The 21139-nt window shown below is 44.5% G+C and overlaps 1 protein-coding gene across 1 annotated transcript in view; it reads right to left on the bottom strand.

Annotated features, from left to right (window-relative positions):
• Positions 1 to 21139, bottom strand: part of LOC137374195 (suppressor of tumorigenicity 14 protein homolog) — a 120448-nt gene that overhangs the window by 67094 nt on the left and 32215 nt on the right. The window contains exons 10-14 of the mRNA XM_068039983.1: positions 14965 to 15219; positions 13682 to 13824; positions 12239 to 12336; positions 11545 to 11657; positions 3182 to 3315 (exon numbers count right to left, since the gene is read on the bottom strand). Of these exons, the coding sequence (XP_067896084.1) occupies positions 3182 to 3315; positions 11545 to 11657; positions 12239 to 12336; positions 13682 to 13824; positions 14965 to 15219 (743 nt within the window). The remainder of the gene's footprint in view (positions 1 to 3181; positions 3316 to 11544; positions 11658 to 12238; positions 12337 to 13681; positions 13825 to 14964; positions 15220 to 21139) is intronic.

The following is a 21139-nucleotide window of genomic DNA, read 5'->3' as shown; positions in this document are numbered from 1 at the left end:
CTCTATGACATAACAGCACTACAGAGGGAGGAGGCCTTGCAAGAGGAAGACATGTGAGAATATGAAACTTCCTCTGATGAAGAGGACACAGAGAGCACACAAGGACAAGTAGTCATGGAAGATCCTAGAAGAGCGATGGAGGGCAGACATCTTGAGCAATGCATAAGGGAGCCAAGGCAGAGCCTTGTAGTGGAGTATTTCCAAAATCCATGACTTGCAATGAATATATTTCAGACCAAAACTCTCACTCATGCATGTAATATCAACTTTTTTGCCACCGTACCATGTTATTCTCCAGTATGAATGGTAACATCCAATGCAGCCAGTGCCCATGTGACAGCATTTGAGTAATAAAGCAATCATGCTCATTGGCATGTTAATGATGTCAGTGGTCACTTTGCCAATGTAATAAGGTGTTTGAGGGGATTGCAGGAGTCACAATCACACCATGGTAGAATGCAATTATCCATCAATGAAGGCTGAGGATTTGCATCAATGAACTTTTCATTACTTTAAACATGAGATATCTATTTCATACCCATGTGTGTCAAGGTGTCATTTTTATACGTTTGCGTGTGCTCCTGTGTGGTAAATCCCCTGCGGCAGCAGCTGGACTGGAGGCAGGCTGCTGATCATGATGCCCCTTGGCTTGGGATGACATCGGCAGGTGTCCTCTGGGTGCCTGAGGCCTGGAGTGCCCCAGCTCTTCGTGCATTGGTGCAGGTGTGCACTCAGGCATCGCGGCTGCTGGAGCTTGGCTCACTGGAGGAGGGGATGAGGAGCCGGTGTGCACACTCAAATCACCCTGAGGGGAGACCCGAGATGTGGAGCGCATCCTCGCCTCCTCTCTCTCAAGGCTTTTTTGGAGCCTCCCTGCTCACTGGAGAAGGGCTAGGAGCTGGAACATTTTCCGGCCTCCTGGTCCTTCTCTCGCCCTGCCACTGCTGAGTGGCAGGTCATTGCGCATATGTGGAATATAGCTCTCCAAGAGGGTCACCAACCTCTTGATGGATGAAGCCATGCCTGGGACATGGCAGCAGTCATGGCACTCTCTGCTCAAGCCTATGCATGGCCTCTGGCATCTCTGCCAGATGTTGCCTTATCTCTCCCTGCAACTCCAGCATGCCCTGTGCTGCCGAAACTAGAGGTTCATCATCAGCCTGGGGCTCAGCTTGGGCCTGGCCACCCACAGTCCTCTGACTATTAGAGGCCTCGGCTGTCTCAACCTCAGCCAGCTGCTCGGGCGCATGCATTCTGCTTTCACCAGATTGTGACCCTGATTGTAAAGCCGAGTGGATTCCCACTGAGGTGAAAGTATCTGCGCTGGTGGAAGGTGCGGGAGAGTCATCGGACGCTGCATCCTCTGAGTGCTCCTCGTCCTCAGAGGTTGTTGTCAGTCTCTCAGGGTCTGTGGTCTCCTGTGAATGGAGGCCTGCAAGATACAATGCAAACATATCTGTGGGTTAGGCTACATATATCCCATTAAGGACAGCATGACGGAGTTAATTCATCATGACTATTGCAATTTTATCTGATCGCAATAATCACTCTCTTGCACTGGGACCCCGAGCTCCACATCTGAGATGGTGCGTCCTCTTTGGCTCCCGGCTAGTTGCAGTGCCTCCTCTTCGGCCTGACTTAAAGGGGACAGGTCTGGTGTTCCACCACCAGTCCTGGCTGTCTCCCTCCTGTTATGAGCCCTCTTCTCCTTAAAGAGCAAGGGTGCATATATTGAACATTGCCAAACATTAACATCACTGTTACCAATAAGTAGGCTTTTCCCTCGTGTTGGTTCTCTCAGAACCTGCCATAGACACAGTCTGGCAGCTATGTCCTTCAGGACTCGGCCGGCTCAGTCAGTCATGGTGCTACCAATGTTGATGGATATTGAAGTTGCTGACCCGGAGTACATTCTGCACCCTTGCTGCACCACAGTGCTTCTTCCAAGTGCTGAGTACTGTGGCACCATGAAAGCCCATTTCCATATTGGCCCCCAACGCAAATATGGCAGGCGTCTGAGTTGTCATAGTAGTCCTATGAGTTTCCATGGCAGCAGTTTGTGCTGCTATGGAAGTTGTCATAAGATACACCATCATGATGGATTCCATTGCTGTGATGATGTATCTGATCACTTTGGACAGAATGGTCTGCATGTGCTCCGTGCATGTGCATTGACATACTCAGAAATCTCTTCCCACTGTAGTCTTGAGTAGATGCCTGGTGGTGGTCATCTTGTTCTCAGAGAAAAAGGATTGTCACCTAATCTCCACTGCCTGTATCATTGGAAAATCTTGGTGCCTGTTTGCTCCATCCTTCAGCCATTTGCTGAGCCTGGAGGAGTACTGTTTCATTAGCTGATGGAGTTGGTAATCAACAGGAGATTTTTTTTATTTGTTCATGGGATGTGGGCATTGCTGGCTGGGCCAGCATTTATTGCCCATCCCTAACTGCCCTTGAACTGAATGGCTTGCTAGGCCATTTCAAAAGGCATTTAAGAGTCAACCATATTGCTGTGGGTCCGGAGTCACATGTAGGCCAGACCGGGTAAGGACGGCAGATTTCCTTCCCTCAAGGGCATTAATGAACCAGATGGGTTTTTACAAAAATCGACATTAGTGTACTAAGGTTGTTACAAAAATCCCAGTAGTTCAATGGTCACCATTACTGATGCTTGCTTTTTACTGATACTATCTTTTTTTTGTTATTTTTCCAGATTTATTTAATTAATTGAATTTAACTACCCCAGCTGCCGAGGCAAGATTTGAACTCATATCTCCAGATCATTTTGTTCAAGCCTTTGGATTGCTAGATCAGTAACATAACCACTATGCTACCATAGCCATATGCAAAAAATAGGAATGTTCTGCTGCAGAAATCGCTACTGAAATTTTACAGGCTCAGATACAGCATTTTGCAAATGTAAAGGCAGGAAACTCAGTGCTTCATTGCAACTGGCCCACATTATTATGTATTTACACTAGCTCTGCAGGTAGATTGCAGGAAGGGGCAAAGCATATAAGGGAATTCGGGAGGGCGGGGCCTTTGGAGCAGAAAACCAGTGTAAACTGCTTTCTGCCCTATTTTGTGGCCAAAAATGATTATATTTTGAATTTAGGGCAAAAACCACATGGATATTCAATGCCAATATATTTTGATTAAATTAAATAGCAAATTTGCTTACGATCCTCATAGCTGAAGGCTCTGTACTCCAAGTAGAATCCTTTGTAGGTGATAGATTGATCAGAGTGAAATTTAATTTTAACTGATCTTCCATAAATCTTGCTGAAGCCTCCTTCACTTATTCGATTACAGTACCTACAAAAACAAAGGTGTGATTAACTGCAATTCATTAAATTACAGTGCTGTAAACACAGTATTTAGCATTCCTGTAAAATAGCTCAAATTACTCCCCATTTTAAATCATTTTTAATTTTGGAGTTATGTTAGGCCTGTCTGCTCTCATCTTGTTCCATGTATCTGATTATTTCTAGGTTAAATCAAGTCAAATGCCCAACTATTTGATGGATGGTTGATATTTCAGTTTGATGCCATAAAATGGATCCAAGGGGGTAGAACTTCATCTGGCTTGTTTTCAAATTCAACTTCAACATATCCTGCACACTCTTCTCCAAGTTTTGCAGCCCAGTTGTTATTGCTGCGACCATCCTTGAAATCTGAAGTAATTAAATCAACAGTGAAACACCTAGCAATAATGTTGATAGTTGTTGGGAGGGGGGGTGCGGGGGAATCACTTTTATCCAGTTTTCCTGTTGTTTGCACTGCATGTGTGGTTATGTTTCTAACAACCCCTGCTTCAGTATCCACTGCTGAACACTCTTTTTCAAAGCTGAGATTGATTATAAACTATCCTTGCACTACAAAGAGGCAAGAACAGTTATCAGGAGACGTAGCTACTTCAATCGAGAGCAAAAAAAATTGTTATATCTAAAATAATCAATATATTTGCCGATGGAAAGTGTAAGAAACAGCAATATTAGTTACGTTTTATGTAACTAGAAATAGATGATTCAAGAAAAGGGAAACAGTACAACTACTACAACCTCGTAGATATTGCCAGCAATGGCAATTGCCGTGGGCGGCACAGTGGCGCAGTGGTTAGCACTGCAGCCTCACAGCTCCAGTGACCCGGGTTCAGTTCTGGGTACTGCCTGTGCGGAGTTTGCAAGTTCTCCCTGTGACCGCGTGGGTTTCTGCCGGGTGCTCCGGTTTCCTCCCACAGCCAAAGACCTGCAGGTTGTTAGGTAAATTGGCCATTGTAAATTGCCCCTAGTATAGGCAGGTGGTAGGAGAATGGTGGGGATGTGGTAGGGAACATGGGATTAATGTAGGATTAGTATAAATGGATGGTTGTTGGTCAGCACAGACTTGGTGGGCCGAAGGGCCTGTTTCAGTGCTGTATCTCTAAATAAAAATAAATGAACACAAGTACTTCTTATGGTGACAGAATGGTATGGAAAAATGAGGTTATATGAAGCAAGTGGCTTATCAGAATATTATGCTAACCGACCAATACTGTATTGCAGGCTTAAATGCTTTGTTTGGTTTAGCTTGTGTAATTGTGAATCTACTCTTGACTAGTTAATACAATAAAATTTGGAGGCAAGGTGAAATATTATGTATCTAACAACCGCAAGGTATGGTGCTAAATCTTCAGCCAGTTCTTTGAGCTGCAATTGAGACAAAGGGTTAAGAGATTCATCTTCCACTCTTTGATTAATATTCCTTACATGGTTTACCAGCACTTGCTACCAGAGCCTCCAGGAGATGGCACTGCTGCCTGTTAACCTTTGTGAAGCAGAGCCACTAAGAACTGGTCTCCTCTGACATGCCCCAAATAAAGACAGACTTGCATTTATATAGCACCTTTCATGACCTCGACATCCAAAGCACTTTACAACCAATGAAGTACTCTTGAAGCGCAGTCACTGTTGTAATGTAGGAAATGCGTCAGCCAATATGTACACAATGTGCTGAATTTTATGGGTCCCCCTTGAGACGGGTTCGGAGACGTAGGGAGGGGGGCCCTAGAATTGTGACGGGAGGCGGGGGGGGCGGGGCGGAGGGCCCGTCACAATGCAATTTTGTTGGTGGCGGGATAGGCCGAAGACAGCCTTCCCACCCAGAGGCCAATTGAGGCCGTTAAGTGACCTATTAGCAGCCACTTAAGGGCTTCTTCCTGTCGCCGCTGGGATTTAATCAGCGACAGGGAAGGCTTCTGCCACGTGGGAGGTCAGCCAGTAAAACAAGACAACCTCCCTGTGGGCAATTTGTGACACCCAGTGAGCCCCTGCTGGAAAATCCTGCACCTCTCTGAACACCCACCCTCCCCGCCCACCTCACCAGGGCAACCCCGCCTCACTTACCTTGGATCCAGGCTCCAGCTCTGGGTCCAAGGCCTCTTGCAGTACCAGCAATGGACACCGCTCCTGGTAGCGCAGCCGATACTGCTGAGCTGCAGGCCCTGTGACTGAGCAGCAGCTTTTGGAGGCAGGATCCCTGTCTTTAAAGAAACGAGGATCCTGGCACTGGGCTGTTGTTAATTCGCCCAGCGGCATAGAATCACTCCAGGGTGACTCCAGCTGTCCGAGGCAGGATTCCCCCCACCTTTTCAGCCCGGCACCAAATGCCCCACCATGGGCACAAAATTCAGCCCAATTTGCCAGCTTCTCAAGGGCAATTCGGGCTGGGCAATAAATGGTGGCCTTTCCAGCGACGCCCACATCCCAAGAACAGATTAAAAAAAGGACCCACAAACAGCAGTAATAATGAACATATAATTTGTCTTTGTCGAGGCATAAATATTGGCCTGGACACCAGAGAGATCTACTCTGCTTGTGTTGGAATAGTGCCATGAGATCTGTTATGGCCGCCTGAGAGGGTAGATGGGGCCCCATTTTAAACACTTCACTCTAAAGGGGACCTTCAACAGTGCAGCGCTCCCTCAGTACTGCACTGAAGGGTCATGTTAGATCATGTGCTCAAGTGTCTGGGTTGGGACTTGAACCCACAGCCTGGTTGAGGCCAGATGGGTCTACCCTTTCCAGGATTGATTTCCTGTTTGTGTCCAAAGCATTCATGGTCAGATCCACTGATGTTAAGCCGGTCTTCTTCTCTGACCACTGCCCCCTACTGGTTTACCATCACTTACAGGAAGACCAAAGGGTTGGCACGGGGACATGGAAGCTGAACATGAAAGTGCTGACCCCAGAGAATATTGAGGAACTCATAAGGGATTAGAAAGGTTGGAGACCTGTGAAACCCCTCTAACGCATTGATGGGAAGCGATCAAGGTGAACATCAAGAGGTTCTTCATCCTCAAAGGTGTTCAGAAGGCAATGTCCCAACTCCAGAAAAGCATGCAGAATCTGCTCCTGCTTCAGTCGAAGGGTGTCGAGGTCATGGAGGATCTCCAAGAGGTGAGGTGCCAGCAGGCCACGTTCTTTGCTGTGGAGGCTTCCAAGATCATCTTCTGGTCCAGAGGTCGCTCCGTTGAGCAGGATGAGACGTGCTCACAGTTCATCTTCCAAAAGTTACACACAGAGAGCTCAGTGATCAGCAGCCTGAAGGAAGAGGACGGCTTGGTAAATTCATTGCAGTCTGACATACTAAGGATCAGCAAATCCTTTTATGCCAGGTTGTATGACCTGAAGCGCACAGACAACACGGCCTCCTGGTCCTTCATCACGGAAATCGTAGATGACAGTAAGCAGGAGAGTCTGGACAAATTGCTAACTCTGGAGAGCTGACAAATACCAACAGGTCCTTCGAGACGAGTAAAACTCCCAGAAGCGGCAGCTAACCAGTCAAGTTATATTCGACTCTTTGGGACTGATTCGACCCTGACCTGCTGGAACTGTACGAGAGTCTGCATCTGGCTGGCAATATGTCAGAATCCATGAGGAAAGGCATTATCTACAAGCGGAAGGGGCAGAGGGAGGAAATCAGAAATTGTCGGCCCATTTCACCGCTTAATGTGGACTATATAGGAAATTATAGGCCGGTGAGCCTTACATCAGTGGTAGGAAAATTATGAGAGAGGATTCTTCGGGACAGGATTTACTCCCATTGTGGAAACAAACAAACTTATTAGCGGGAGACAGCATGGTTTTGTGAAGGGGAGGTCGTGTCTCACTAATTTGATTGAGATTTTTGAGCAAGTGACAAAGATGATTGATGAAGGAAGGGCAGTGGATGTTGTCTACATGGACTTCAGTAAAGCCTTTGACAAGGTCCCTCATGGCAGACTGGTACAAAAGGTGAAGTCACACGGGATCAGAGGTGAGCTGGCAAGATGGATACAGAACTGGCTCGGTCATAGAAGACAGAGGGTAGCAGTGGAAGGGTGCTTTTCTGAATGGTGGGCTGTGCCTAGTGGTGTTCCGCAGGGATCAGTGCTGGGACCTTTGCTGTTTGTAGTATATATAAATGATTTGGAGGAAAATGTAGCTGGTCTGATTAGTAAGTTTCCTGACGACACAAAGGTTGGTGGAGTTGCGGATAGTGTTGAGGATTGTCAGAGTATACAGCAGGATATAGATCGGTTGGAGACTTGGGCAGAGAAATGGCAGATGGAGTTTAATCCGGACAAATGTGAGGTAATGCATTTTGGAAGGTACTAATACAGGTGGGAAGTATACAGTAAATGGCAGAACCCTTAGGAGTATTGACAGGCAGAGAGATCTGGGCGTACAGGTCCACAGGTCACTGAAAGTGGCAACGCAGGTGGATAAGGTAGTCAAGAAGGCATAAGGCTTGCTTGCCTTCATCGGTCAGGGCATAGAGTATAAAAATTGGCAAGTCATGCTGCAGCTGTACAGAACTTTAGTTAGGCCACACTTAGAATATTGCGTGCAATTCTGGTCGCCACACTACCAGAAGGACGTGGAGGCTTTGGAGAGGGTACAGAAGAGGTTTACCAGGATGTTGCCTGGTCTGGAGGGTATTAGCTATGAGGAGAGGTTGGATAAACTTGGATTGTTTTCACTGGAACGACGGAGGTGGAGGGGTGACATGATAGAGGTTTACAAAGTTATGAGCGGCATGGACAGAGTGGATAGTCAGAAGCTTTTTCCCAGGGTGGAAGAGTCAGTTACTAGGGGACATAGGTTTAAGGTGAGAGGGGCAAAGTTTAGAGGGGATGTGCGAGGCAAGTTCTTTACACAGAGGGTGGTGAGTGCCTGGGACTTGCTGCCGGGGGAGGTGGTGGAAGCAGGTATGATAATGACATTTAAGAGGCATCTTGACAAATACATGAATAGGATGGGAATAGAGGGATACGGTCCCCGGAAGTGCAGAAGGTTGTAGTTTAGGCATACATCAAGATTGGCGCAGGCTTGGAGGGCCGAATGGCCTGTTCCTGTGCTGTACTGTTCTTTGTTCTTTGTTATAAAATTCTGTCCAACATCATTGACAACTGGGTCAAGTCTGCTCTGGAGTTGGTGATTCACCCTGATCAGACCTGTACTGTACCTGGCAGGAAGATATATGATAGCCTCGGGCTACTCAGGAATACGATCACCTATGTATGGGACAGTGAGGTGGACACCTGCCTCATCAGCTAGGACCAGGAGAAGGCCTTTGACAGAATAGTGCACATCTACATTTTTTAAATTATTTGTTCATGGGATGTGGACATCGCTGGCTAGGCCAACATTTATTGGCCATCCCTAATTGCCCTTGAGAAGGTGGTGGTGAGCTGCCTTCTTGAACCACTGCAGTCCATGTGGGGTAGATACACCCACAGTGCTGTTATGAAGGGAGTTCCAGGATTTTGACCCAGTGACAGTGAAGGCACAGTGATATAGTTCCAAGTTAGGATGGTGTGTGGCTTGGAGGGGAACGTGCAGGTGGTGGTATGCCCATGCATCTGCTGCCCTTGTCCTCCCAGGAGGTAGAGGTTGTGGGTTTGCAAGGTGCTGTCTAAGGAGCCTTGGTGCACTGCTGCAGTGCATCTTGTAAATGGTGCACACTCCTGCCACTGTGCGTCGGTGATGGAGGGACTGAATGTTTGTAGATGGGGTGCCAATGAGTATTATTGGAGCTGTATCCATCCAGGCAAGTCATCACACTCCAGACTTGTGCCTTGTTGACGATGGACAGGCTTTGGGGAGTCAGGAGGTGAGTTACGCGCCACAGGATTCTTAGCCTCTGACCTGCTCTTGTAGCCATGGTATTTATATGGCTACTCCAGTTCAGTTTCTGGTCAATGGTAACCCCCAGGATGTTGATAGTGGGGGATTCAGCGATGGTATGTCAAGGGGAGATGGTTAGTTTCTCTCTTGTTTGAGATGGTAATTTCCTGGCACTTGTGTGGCACAAATGTTACTTGCCACTTATCAGCCGAAGCCTGGATATGGTGATGGATGTATTCTCCAAAATAGGGTTTGGGGATAGAATTCACAATTGGATGCAACTGCTCTACACAAACATCTTTAGCACAGTTTCAGGCTATGGGTGGATATCGGGAAGTTTTCTGATTTACATCTGGAATCAGGCAGGGCTGTCCGCGCTCCCAACCTGTTCGTCTGCTGTATTGTACCTTTTACCAAGCCCATCAAGAAGGATGAGTGTATAAGAGGGGTGACAATCCCAGGCAGTGGAGGCACTCAGGTCAAAATCTCCCTTTACATGGATGGATTTGCCGTCTTCTGCTGGATCTGCTGTCAGTTTGCAGACTGAGCAGCATCTGCAACTAGTTCAAACTGGCCTCGGGAGCCAAAGTAAATTGCGGCAAGAGTGAGGCCATGTTCTTTGGGAACTGGGCCAATCAATCCTTTGTCCCCTTCACTGTCAGGTCAGACTACCTGAAGATGTTGGGGATATGGTTTGGACGTGCTGGGGCATTTGCCAAAAACTGGAAGGAATGTTTGGCCATGGTGAAACAGAAACTGGGCACGTGGGAGCGGTGCTCCCTCTCCATTACGGGTAAGAACCTGATCATCAGGTACAAGGCGCTCTCGGTGTTGCTCAACGTGGAGCAGGTCTGGCCCATACCCCACTCCTGCATGTGTCCGTCACCCAAGCTGTCTTCCGCTTTAGCTAGAGATTGAAAATGGACCATGTCCACAGGTTCAAACCTCTAGATAAATCAGTGAAAAACTAACCCTACATCGCCCTCACCCTGATGGCCAGCTTTGTCCGTGGTTGCATCAAGCTGTGCATAGATCCCTGGTATGCAAACACCTAGTGTGACTACGTGCTGTATCTGTCCCTGATGTTACAAAGGATAGGTCTGGCCATGTTGCCGCAGAATGCTCCATTCAGTTTGACTGTGCCGTACCACCTCTCCCTCGTGGAAAAGTTTGTACAGAAAAACACCTTCGACCACAAGTTCATCAGGCAATGATCCATAAGTAACGTCCTCGAGGCCCTGTGGGAAAAGGAGATGGTTGATCCCGTCCGATGGTTCTCTGAGCAGACTGTCAAACTCCTGAGGGACACACTAAATTTTGGGGCAGCTGCAGCAAAGGCTCAGTGGGGAAACTGTGTAGGGCCCTCCCGCCATAGTACACTGTGAGGCTGGAAACCGTGTAAAACCCCTCGGGCTGTATGCACCAGAGAATGTTCGGCATATAATGTAAATATACATTGTAAATATAACCTTAAATGGCAAGTGTAGTAAGGCACCTCATGTACTGTATTGAAAGAAACTGATTTGTACTGCACTTTATGTAATGTCCAATTTGCATTGTTATGCATTGTATTTTTATAAATGTTATGAATAAAGTATATTTTGGGGAATAAAGACTGGAACCCACAGTCTTCTGACTCGGAGGTGAGAATGCTACCACTGAGTCAAGGCTAATATTTTAAAGGCCAAAACTACCCACAACTAGGAATTGGGGTAACTGTAACCCCAATTCCTACCAGCCGCCTCTTTTTAGCCCCTCTCCCCTGTCCCTTACACCCTCACCTCTAACAAGACTTTGATTAGGGCTGCAAAAAGCACAGCAACCTGATTGTAGGGTTTCTAACAGGAAAATATGGGACAGATAGATACAGATCTGAGATGCAACGTTCAAGGACCATGGAGAAGAAAAGAGGTTTGGCCATGGGGTGATTGCTAGCAAAGATGCAGGAGACAATCCTAGGTTTTTGAAGAGAGGCATTATGACCACAGTTTTGAAAGGGAGGTGGGGATATTGCCCTAGTAGAGGGAACTGTTTACATTATCAGACCAAGATATTTGTTCAACTGCCTATGCTGCATTCCACCCATTTCCATGACTATCCAATTTATCTTCCTAGCTCCATGCCAGCACCCAGAGCCTTTTGGGGGAAAGAGTTCCATATTTCCATTCCCTTTGTGTGAGAAAGTGCTTCCTGATTTCACTCCTGACTGGCTTAGCTCAAATTATAAGATTATGCCCCCTTATTCTGGATTCCCCTGCCAGAAGAACAGTTTTTCTGTATCTACCCTATTCATTCCTTTTTAGAGACCCTGATCCTATCAGATCATCTCTCTTCAATATAACTGTAGTGCTTCCAGGCACAGTAGTCCAGCTCTACAATCTGCTTGTCTTACCTGAGCCCCTCGATCTCCAACCAGTCCTTATCACAATTGCTTGAACCTTGGGTTCCCGCTTGGATTTCCAAGACTATAACAGAAAGCGCTATACTATATCCTACAGCAGGTGTCTGTTAAGGAACAAAATAACAGCTATTATATTCAATCCATTATTCGTATGTTTGACTTTATATGATTACCAGCTATGCATAAAGTGTAACTCGGAAAATGTATTTAAATAACTAACTATATCTGTCACTATTCCAAGCAGAATACAAACAATTTCTAGACCAGATTTATCAAGAATCCAAATCTCAGGATGCTGGAAATCACAACAGTGACTAAACTTCCAAACGACTTCATTGGCTGCAAAGTGCTTTAGGACATCTTGAAATCATGAAATATTCTATAGAAATGCAAGCCCTTTCTTTAGTTTGTGAGCAATTAAAAAGATTTCAAAATGAGAGTCAATGCACCCATTAGTTAGTACTGCATTTAAAACTATGATTCAAAAGCACAATTTTACCCCCAGATATATACAAGTTATTAACAAAGGAATAATTTGAACTTAAGTTCTGTATGCCCTTTATCTTGAAGGCATTATTGGTTAGATTTGTTTCCCATGAAAAGCAATATATAGGCTTTTTCCTCTCAGCTAAAATACAAATTGAAAAGGGGGGATTTAAATTAATAAAATTTTATTGCTACTCACAGTGATGGTCCAAGTGCAGTCAACTTTGGGAGGATAGTAACGAGGGTAATAGGGAGAGCTCAATGAGCCATTCCAGGATATTAGGTTACCACCACAACCTGGGGAGGGAAAGAATCAAATTAATTTTTATCTGAAAGTAGGTATTTAAAGCTAACAATTACACACATCACAGTTGGATAATACAGCAGGCTAAAATCACAGAAGACATGGCTACGTATCCCAAACTTTCTCCTCATTAAGCTCCCAAAATGAAAATATGAAAAATAGTAATATGTTTCTATAGTAAGATTATTTTAATTATAGACCTACTGAAGTTAAGAATGGGAACTGTTTTTGGAACAATGAAAGGGAATGTGCCTCTGCTTTGGTCTTTTTATCTTTTTTTACTGATATTCCTGAGTAAGTGGAAACTACATTTTGTTTCTCAGAATTGTCCCAATTGACCTCAAGACAACTGAAATCATATTGCATAAGTGAAGAGAACCATCATCACTATAACATAGCTGTATTTGATTACAAACAAATAGTATTGCTGGAATTAAATATTATTTGTGATTTTAACATTTCCAAATCATACATAATGCTAAGCAGATAATACTGTGGCTGAGGATAGGAACTTTCTGTTCCCTATATTTCCCCTAGTATGGCGAAAGTCTTGCTTGTAACGACTGTTCACAATAGATAGCTATTATATATTGAAGTCAGTGCAGCAGCGTGTATTTTATTGAAAACCTATTAGGAGTGCCTCCAAAATGTGTTACTACTGTATATGGTGCTGTGATTGTTTTTAATGGGAGGCTAAGTGCATTTGTGTGAGAGTTCAGGTAATATACCTATTGTAGATTTTGTTTTATATTCTTGAAACTTCAGAAAATGTATTAACATAAGGAAGGGGATAGAGATAGAAAGACACTGGGGCCAGAGAAATGATAAGAGAGAAGGGGATTAAGGGAGGAGATTGAGAGAGCAAGAGATTAAGAAAAAGAGAAAGTTCATGTTAAATAAAAACTGAAAGTTCTGGAAATACTCAGCAGGTCTGGCAGCATCTGTGGAGAGAGAAACAGAATTCAGATGGGAAAAAATGTGATAATATTCTCTGAATTACTGTGCATAATGCCATGGGAGATAAACTAGTCTTTTGTAAATGTTTAGCATTACCAATGCTGTCATAGGCCAACCATATTAAAGGTTTAAAAACATGAGCTGTTATTGTCAGTTTTCTTTACTTAAAGTTATGTAATTAGGTAAAGCCGCCAGAACCAAACTCCAGTTGGGCTGAATCCATTTTTTGCCATTATTAGCAATGCTTAGTTGCACATCCACAAAACAGTTTTCATTCATCCACTGGTCCAATTTAAGGATTAGGTTTTAATAAAACCAAGAGATCAAATGTTAGTCACATAGCTCAATATACTTTCTGAATAACAATTTTCTGAAATCTACCTCTTTTTCGAATAGCTTCAAAATATGCTTTAAATACCGAACCATCTCTTGGTACATTTGATGAAAAAGTCACCAACATCACATTGCCAGATGAAGTCAATTTGATAACAGGTGGATTCCAAGTCACAGGCGAGCCACACCAACTGAGAAAAAGGCATGAGTTTTGTTTATTCAACATAAAAATTTTACAAGTTTGTTTTATTTTATGGGTAATTTGCACAAGTTTCCACATTTATGTATTTTTATTTTTAAAAATCTTTGGATTGAAGAATTGCTTCACTTTTACGATTCTTAGACATAAAAGCCAAAAATTTAACCTCAACTATATTTGCCGTGACCATTTAACAATAACACTATTTGATTTTGATAATGATGCCTGAATATAATGTAGTCTTCAACTTTTCATGTTTCCTTAAAATTTCTCTATATTGAGGCACCACTGGTATGAGCTGAAAATTTAAAAAGATCAGTGCAACATATTTACACATTTTTATGACATTTCTACAAGCAGGTGGCCAGGTAGTACAGTCAGCTCCATATAAAAGCCCGCATGGTCCAAGAATGGACTACTAAAAAATTTTCATTAGAAATTTTCTTAGGGGTCCTCCTGCTCAGCAGCCATAGCATTAGTGGAAGATCAGCAAAAACCCAGTTCGCGTGACTATCTTGAGTTTTTATTGATCATCCCTGATGTGGCTGATTGTGAGAACCCCCCATAGAAGTTCCTAGCTTTTGTAATTAATGCTTTGTTTAGAATTCCAGATGCAAATACAAAGTTCTGATCCAAAGACCAAACCCAGGAAAGATACTGTTGGACTCAGCACTGCTCCACAATAAGCCAAAAGAAAGCTTTCCAGAGCAGGTGGCCCCAGGTTAGCTCCCAATCTAATCCAAATGTTCGTTGCACCACTGTACCTATATTTGATGAAAAACCAGAAATCAAAAATGAAGAGTCGTGGGAGTCAGTTGCCAGTGATCGCCAGAGCTGGCGGGCAGCCATAAAGGCAGGGCTAAAGTGTGGCGAGTCAAGAGACTTAGCAGTTGGCAGGAAAAAAGACAGAAGCGCAGGGGGAGAGCCAACTGTGTATCAGCCCCAACAACCAATTTTATCTGCAGCACCTGTGGAAGAGTCTGTCAATCTAGAATTGGCCTTTATAGCCACTCCAGGCGCTGCTTCACAAACCACTGACCACCTCCATGCGCTTACCCATTGTCTCTCAAGATAAGGAGGCCAAAGAAAGAAAGACATTGTAGTAAAACTCACCAAATGTCTGCTGCCTTACCGTGTTATTATTTTGTTCTGTACAGGGAGTAGGAAGTCATAGGCTGATAGTTTATGGATTGCACAGTTTCCTGGAATTGCCCCATGTAGGGTCAGGATCACTAAGTGTACAATATGGCCTGAAGGAACTCGCAGTCGCCACTGGTAATAGGATCTCTTTGGGCGTGTTAGTGTCAGAGTCCGATTGTTGCCTGGTTTTGCATATAGATCAAAAGAAATTGCTGCAAAATAAGAGAAGCAAATCTTACAGTACAATCTGGAATATAGCCATCATAATTTATAATGTGCTCAACTTTGCCAAGATAGTTTAAATGGAAAAAGATTTAATACAATATCCAAAATGACAAAAGTAAATACTGGCATTATCAACAAAGGTGCAAGTAACGGCATAATTTCGATCAACAAAGTTTTTTAAAAATTTTATAACAGTTAAACATCTAAGAAATCACACCGCCTTGCAACTGAAAAAAAGCTAAGTTTTTGAATTTATCAATATTTGCGCAGCATATTAATAGATTTCAACATTTTTCACAGCTTGGGGAACACGGCATGTTTCCAGGTAATTTTTTTAGACCCTGTGAAATTACTAACTTCTTCACCAGGGACACTTCTTTTTGGCAATTTACAAATGCTGGTTTGTTCACTCACATGAACCTTTCACAGGTGCACTACCCTTGGAAGCTGGCCAAACCATGTCAGGTTCAGTTTTACTTGGATTTATTTCACTCTGCGCAGCACAGACCAACCAAACCCAACCTCTAAGTCCCACTCAGAAAGCACACAAACTGATGATTTGAAGGTAACGATTTTTTCATGCAGAAATCAACAAGCTGAAAGACAACCTGTACTAAAAACTCTTACAGGCCATAATACAAATCAGTGTTTTGAAGAGTTACACAGTATTTAAAATCATCAGTGTTCATTTACTTAAAAAGAAACTTAAGAACCAATGGAAATCCAGAGCAATAAAAGGCTATTCAACCCAATCCTGCCCCAATATGATTACTCTATCATTGATTCCCCTCCCATAGAACCTGTTGATCCCCTGCTTTAGGGAACACTCATTTTCTTCCACAACTTACCATGAAAAGTTCAGCACTCCGGTCAAACATCTCTTTAACCTTTAATTCTGGTTCTTAACAAATATTGATCTACTTGCATTTAAAAGTGTCAGTTGACCCGAATAAGAAGTTTCTGTGGGAAATGATAACCAGAACTTTCCTCAGTGGTTCTCCCAATCGGCCACTAAACTATGGCAGATTAGTGGAAACCACACAAACAAGGTTTCTGCCAATCATCTGCCAAAGTAATGGTGACCAATGGGAAGAACTCAAGGAAATTTCCGGAGAATGTTTCTTTAATAATCTCTAACCTTTCTTGGGGCTTGTGAGATTTGTAATCGTGTCCTCTATATGCTAGGAGGGTAGACATATTACTAGGCAAGAAACTATTTTCTATTGCCTATAACTAACCTCCCCACCTCCCCCAGTAAGTGGAGCTTAAATTCCATAGGGAATCTCCCAGTCTCTCACTGCAGTTATGATAGGGGACCAGTATTGTTAGGTCATTTCCACTAACATTCATATTACAATCACGGTAGATCCTATTTCCACTAAACTGCTGATCACCCAACTGCCCCTCCTGTCCCCATGTCAGCCAATATTGTAAATGGTTCTCTGTCCTCAGGTGTTTTTTTTTAGAGATACAGCACTGAAACAGGCCCTTCGGCCCACCGAGTCTGTGCCGACCAACAATCACCCATTTATACTAACCCTGAAGTAATCCCATATTCCCTATCACCTACCTACACTAGGGGCAATTTACAACAGCCAATTTACCTATCACCTGCAAGTCTTTGGCTGTGGGAGGAAACCGGAGCACCCGGCGGAAATCCACACGGTCACAGGGAGAACTTGTAAACTTCGCACAGGCAGTACCCAGAATTGAACCCGGGTCCCTGGAGCTGTGAGGCTGCGGTGCTAACCACTGCACCACTGTGCCGCCCTACTGTGCCACTGTACCGCCCGGTGTTCTCCCTCTCTCCTTTAGGGCGGCACAGTGGCGCAGTGGTTAGCACCGCAGCCTCACAGCTGCAGGGACCCGGGTTCGATTCCGGGTACTGCCTGTGTGGAGTTTGCAAGTTCTCCCTGTATCTGCGTGGGTTTTCTCCGGGTGCTCCGGTTTCCTCCCACAAGCCAAAAGACTTGCAGGTTGATAGGTAAATTGGCCATTATAAATTGTCACCAGTATAGGTAGGTGGTAGGTAAATATAGGGACAGGTGGGTATGTTTGTTGGGAATATGGGATTAGTGTAGGATTAGTATAAATGGGTGGTTGATGTTCGGCACAAACTCGGTGGGCCGAAGGGCCTGTTTCAGTGCTGTATCTCTAAATCTGTTGTCATTATCCCCTCCTCAAACAAAAACACTTGACCCCACTGCCCTTACAAACTACCATCCTGTCTCCAAACTCTCCTTCCTCTCTAAAGTCCTTGAATGTGTTGTCACCTTCCTAATCTGTTCCCATCATTCCTGGAACTCCATGTTTGAACCCCTCCAATTAGGTTTCCATCCCTGCCACAGTACCGAAACAGCTCTTATCAAAGTCACAAATGACATCCTATGTGATTGTGACAAAGGTAATCTTTCCCTTCTCGTCCTTCTCAACCTGTCCGCAGTCTTTGATATGGATGACCACACCATCCTCCTCCAACAACTCTCCACTGTTGTCGAATAAGAACATAAGAAAAAGGAGCAGGAGTAGGCCATTTGGCCCCTCAAGCCTGCTCCACTATTCAATAAGGTCATGGCTGATCTGATTGTGGCCTTAACTCCACTTTCCTGCCTGCACTCCCATAACCCTTGACTCCCTTGTCAATGAAATATCTGTCTAACTCAGCCTTGAATATATTCAATGACCGAGCCTCAACTGCTCTCTGGGGAAGAGAATTCCAAACACTAACAAACCGAGAGAAGAAATTCCTCCTCATCTCCATCTTAAATGGGAGACACCTTAATTTGAAAATGTGTCCCCTAGTTCTAGATGTCCCCCACAAGTGGAAACATCCTCTCAGCATCTACCCTGTCAAGCCCCCTCAGAATCTTATAGTTTCAATAGGATCACCTCTCAATCTTCTAAACTCCAATAAGTATAGGCCCAACCTGCTCAACCTTTCCTCTTAAGACAAACCCTTCATCTCCGGAATCAACCTAGCAAACCTTTTCTGAACTATTTCTAATGCAACTATATCCCTCCTTAAATGAGGTGACCAAAACTGTGCACAGTATTCTAGGTGCAGTCTCAACAATGCCGTGTACAGTTGTAGCAAGGCTTCCCTACTTTTATACTCTATTCCTCTTGCAATAAATGCTGACATTCCATTTGCCTTCCAAATTACTTGCTGCACCTGCATGCTGACTTTTTGTGATTTATGTACAAGGACACTCAGATCCCTCTGTACGGCAGCATTCTTCAGTCTCTCTCCATTTAAATAATATTCTGCCTTTCTATTCTTCCTGCCAAAGTGGACAAACTCACATTTTCCCACATTATACTCCATTTGCCAAATTTTTGCCCACTCACTCAACCTATCTATATCCCTTTGGAGACTCTTTGCATCCTCCTCACAACTTGCTTTCCTACCTAGCTTCGTATCGTCAGCAAATTTGGCTACAATACAGTCAGTCCCTTCATCCAAGTCATTAATATAGACTGTAAGTAGTTCAGGCCCCAGCACTGATCCTGTGGCACTCCATTAGTTACAGTTTGCCAACCTGAAAATGACCCATTTATCCCTACTCTCTGTTTCCTGTTAGTTAACCAGTCCTCTATCCATGCTAATATATCACCCGTAAAACCACGAGCTCTTATCTTGTGTAGTAACACTTTTATGTGGCACCTTATCGAATGCCTTTTGGAAATCCAAGTACACTACATCTGCTGGTTCCCCTTTATCAACCCTGCTTGTTACATCCTCAAAGAATTCTAATAAATTTGTCAAACACAATTTCCCTTTCACAAAACCATGTAGACTCTGCCAGATTGTATTGTGATTTTCTAGATGTCATGCTACTACCCTTTTAAAAATGGATTCTAGCATTTTCCCTGGCCTATAGTTTCCAGCTTTCTGTCTCTCTCCTTTCTTGAGCAAAGGTGTTAACTTTGCAGTTTTCCCATCCACTGGGACTTTTCCAGAATCTAGGGAATTTTGGAAGATTACAACCAATGCATCCACTTCCTCTGCAGCCACTTCCTTTAAGACCTTCAGATGCAGGCCATCAGGTGAGGGAAACTTGTCAGCCTTTAGTCCCATTAGTATTCTCATTACTTTTTCTCTAGTGATAGTGATTGTTTTCTGTTCCTCCCTCCCTTTTGTCTCCTGATTGTCTACTATTCTTGGGATGCTTTTTGTGTCTTCCACTGTGAAGACAGATACAAAATACTTGTTCAAATCCTCTGCCATTTCCTCGTTTCCCATTATTAATTCCTCAGTCTCACCCTTTAAGGGACCAATGCTCACTTTAGCTACTCTTGTCCTTTTTATATATTTGTGCAAGCTGTTATCTATTTTAATATTTCTTCCTAGTTTTCTCTCGTACTCCAATACTTGTATCTCCCCAGTACCAGTTAAACTACTGCCCTAATACCATCGCTAAGACCGCCTACCTCCATCTTCGTAACATCGGCCAACTTCACCCCTGTCTCAGTTCACCTGCTGCTGAAACCCTCATTCATGCCTTCAGAACCTCTAGTCTTGACTATTCCAACGTACTCCTCGCTGGTCTCCCACAATCTACTCTTTTTAACTTGGGGTCATCCAAAACTCTGTTGCCCATGTCTTAACTCGCACTAAGTCCTGTTCCCCAATCACCCCTGTGTTCGCTGACCTACACTGGCTCCTGGTCAAGCACCATCTTGATTTTAAAATTCTCATCCTTGTTTTCAAATCTCTCCATGACTTCGCTCCTCCCTATCTCTGTAATCTCATCCAGCCCCATAACCCTGAAAGGTATCTGTACTCTTCTAATTCAGGCCTCTTGTGCATCCCTGATTTTAATCATTCCACCATTGGTAGCCGCACCTTCAGTTGCCTCAACCCCAAGCTCTGGAATACCCTCCCTACATCTCTCCGCCACTCCACTTCACTTTCCTCCTTTAAGACATTCCTTAAAACCTACATCTTTGATCAAGCTTTTGGTTATCTGACATAATGGTCAGAACTTTATGTTAGGTGGGAGGCCCCACCCACTGGCCAAAAAGTCAGGAGCGAGACTGCCTCCACTGGGCCTGGGGAGCCAGGCCAGGATTTTACGCTCCCCGGGTCTTTAATTGGCCTTGGGCAGGACTTCCACGCCTCTGAGGCAGAAATTCCTACTTAATGGAGCTGCCGGCCAATCAGCGGTTTTGGGGCCTCACCAGGGACAATCGTCTGGGCCCCAGTGAGGCGAGGGAGGGGTCGGTTGGGTGGAGGGGGGTGGTAGTGTTGTGCAGTGGAGGTGATTGGGCCATGAGGGGGCCCTCCATGGGGCACAGGGTGTCCAATCAGGAGGGCCACCCCGCAGCCCACAAGGAGGCTGCTAGGTAAAACTTTGAGCTGAGGCAACTGAAGGCGCGGCTACCAGTGGTGGAGTGATTAAAATCAGGGATGCACAAGAGGTAAAACCTAGCGGCCTCCTGGGGTACCTCAGCAGTGGGAGATGACAGTTAATTGGCCACTTAAGGGCTTTGATTGGCCTAGGGCGGGCGGACCATTTTACGCTGCCTCCACCACCGGTAAAATTGCAACGGGGTGGGAATGGCACCGCTCGGATCCCACTCAAATTTTATGGCCCCCCGCCCCCCGCCGGCTCCTGTGTGGTGGTGGGGGGGGGGGGCAATATCTCCTTTTGTGACTCGGTGTCTTTCTTTGTTTTATAAAAGTGAAGCACCTTGGGATGTTTTATTACGTTAAAAGCGCTATATAAATACAAGTTGTTGTTGATGTCATAGCAAATTAAGCTGCAATTGTATAAGCACAATAAGCAGGGAAGTTACATCAGTTGAAACATTTTTAAGTTGTCAGAGTTATCAATTCATTGTTCTTAAATAGTCAAAGACAGAAGGTCATATGGACTACACTATAAATTTCTCTGGTCTCTGGCAAGATGGAAAGATTAAACATGAAAAGGTACATAATT

This window comes from Heterodontus francisci, chromosome 10 (assembly GCF_036365525.1).
Source record: "Heterodontus francisci isolate sHetFra1 chromosome 10, sHetFra1.hap1, whole genome shotgun sequence".
Classification (NCBI taxonomy): Eukaryota; Metazoa; Chordata; class Chondrichthyes; order Heterodontiformes; family Heterodontidae; genus Heterodontus; species Heterodontus francisci.
Note: the sequence above shows the minus strand (reverse complement) of the source record. Positions and strands in the feature narration are given on the sequence as shown.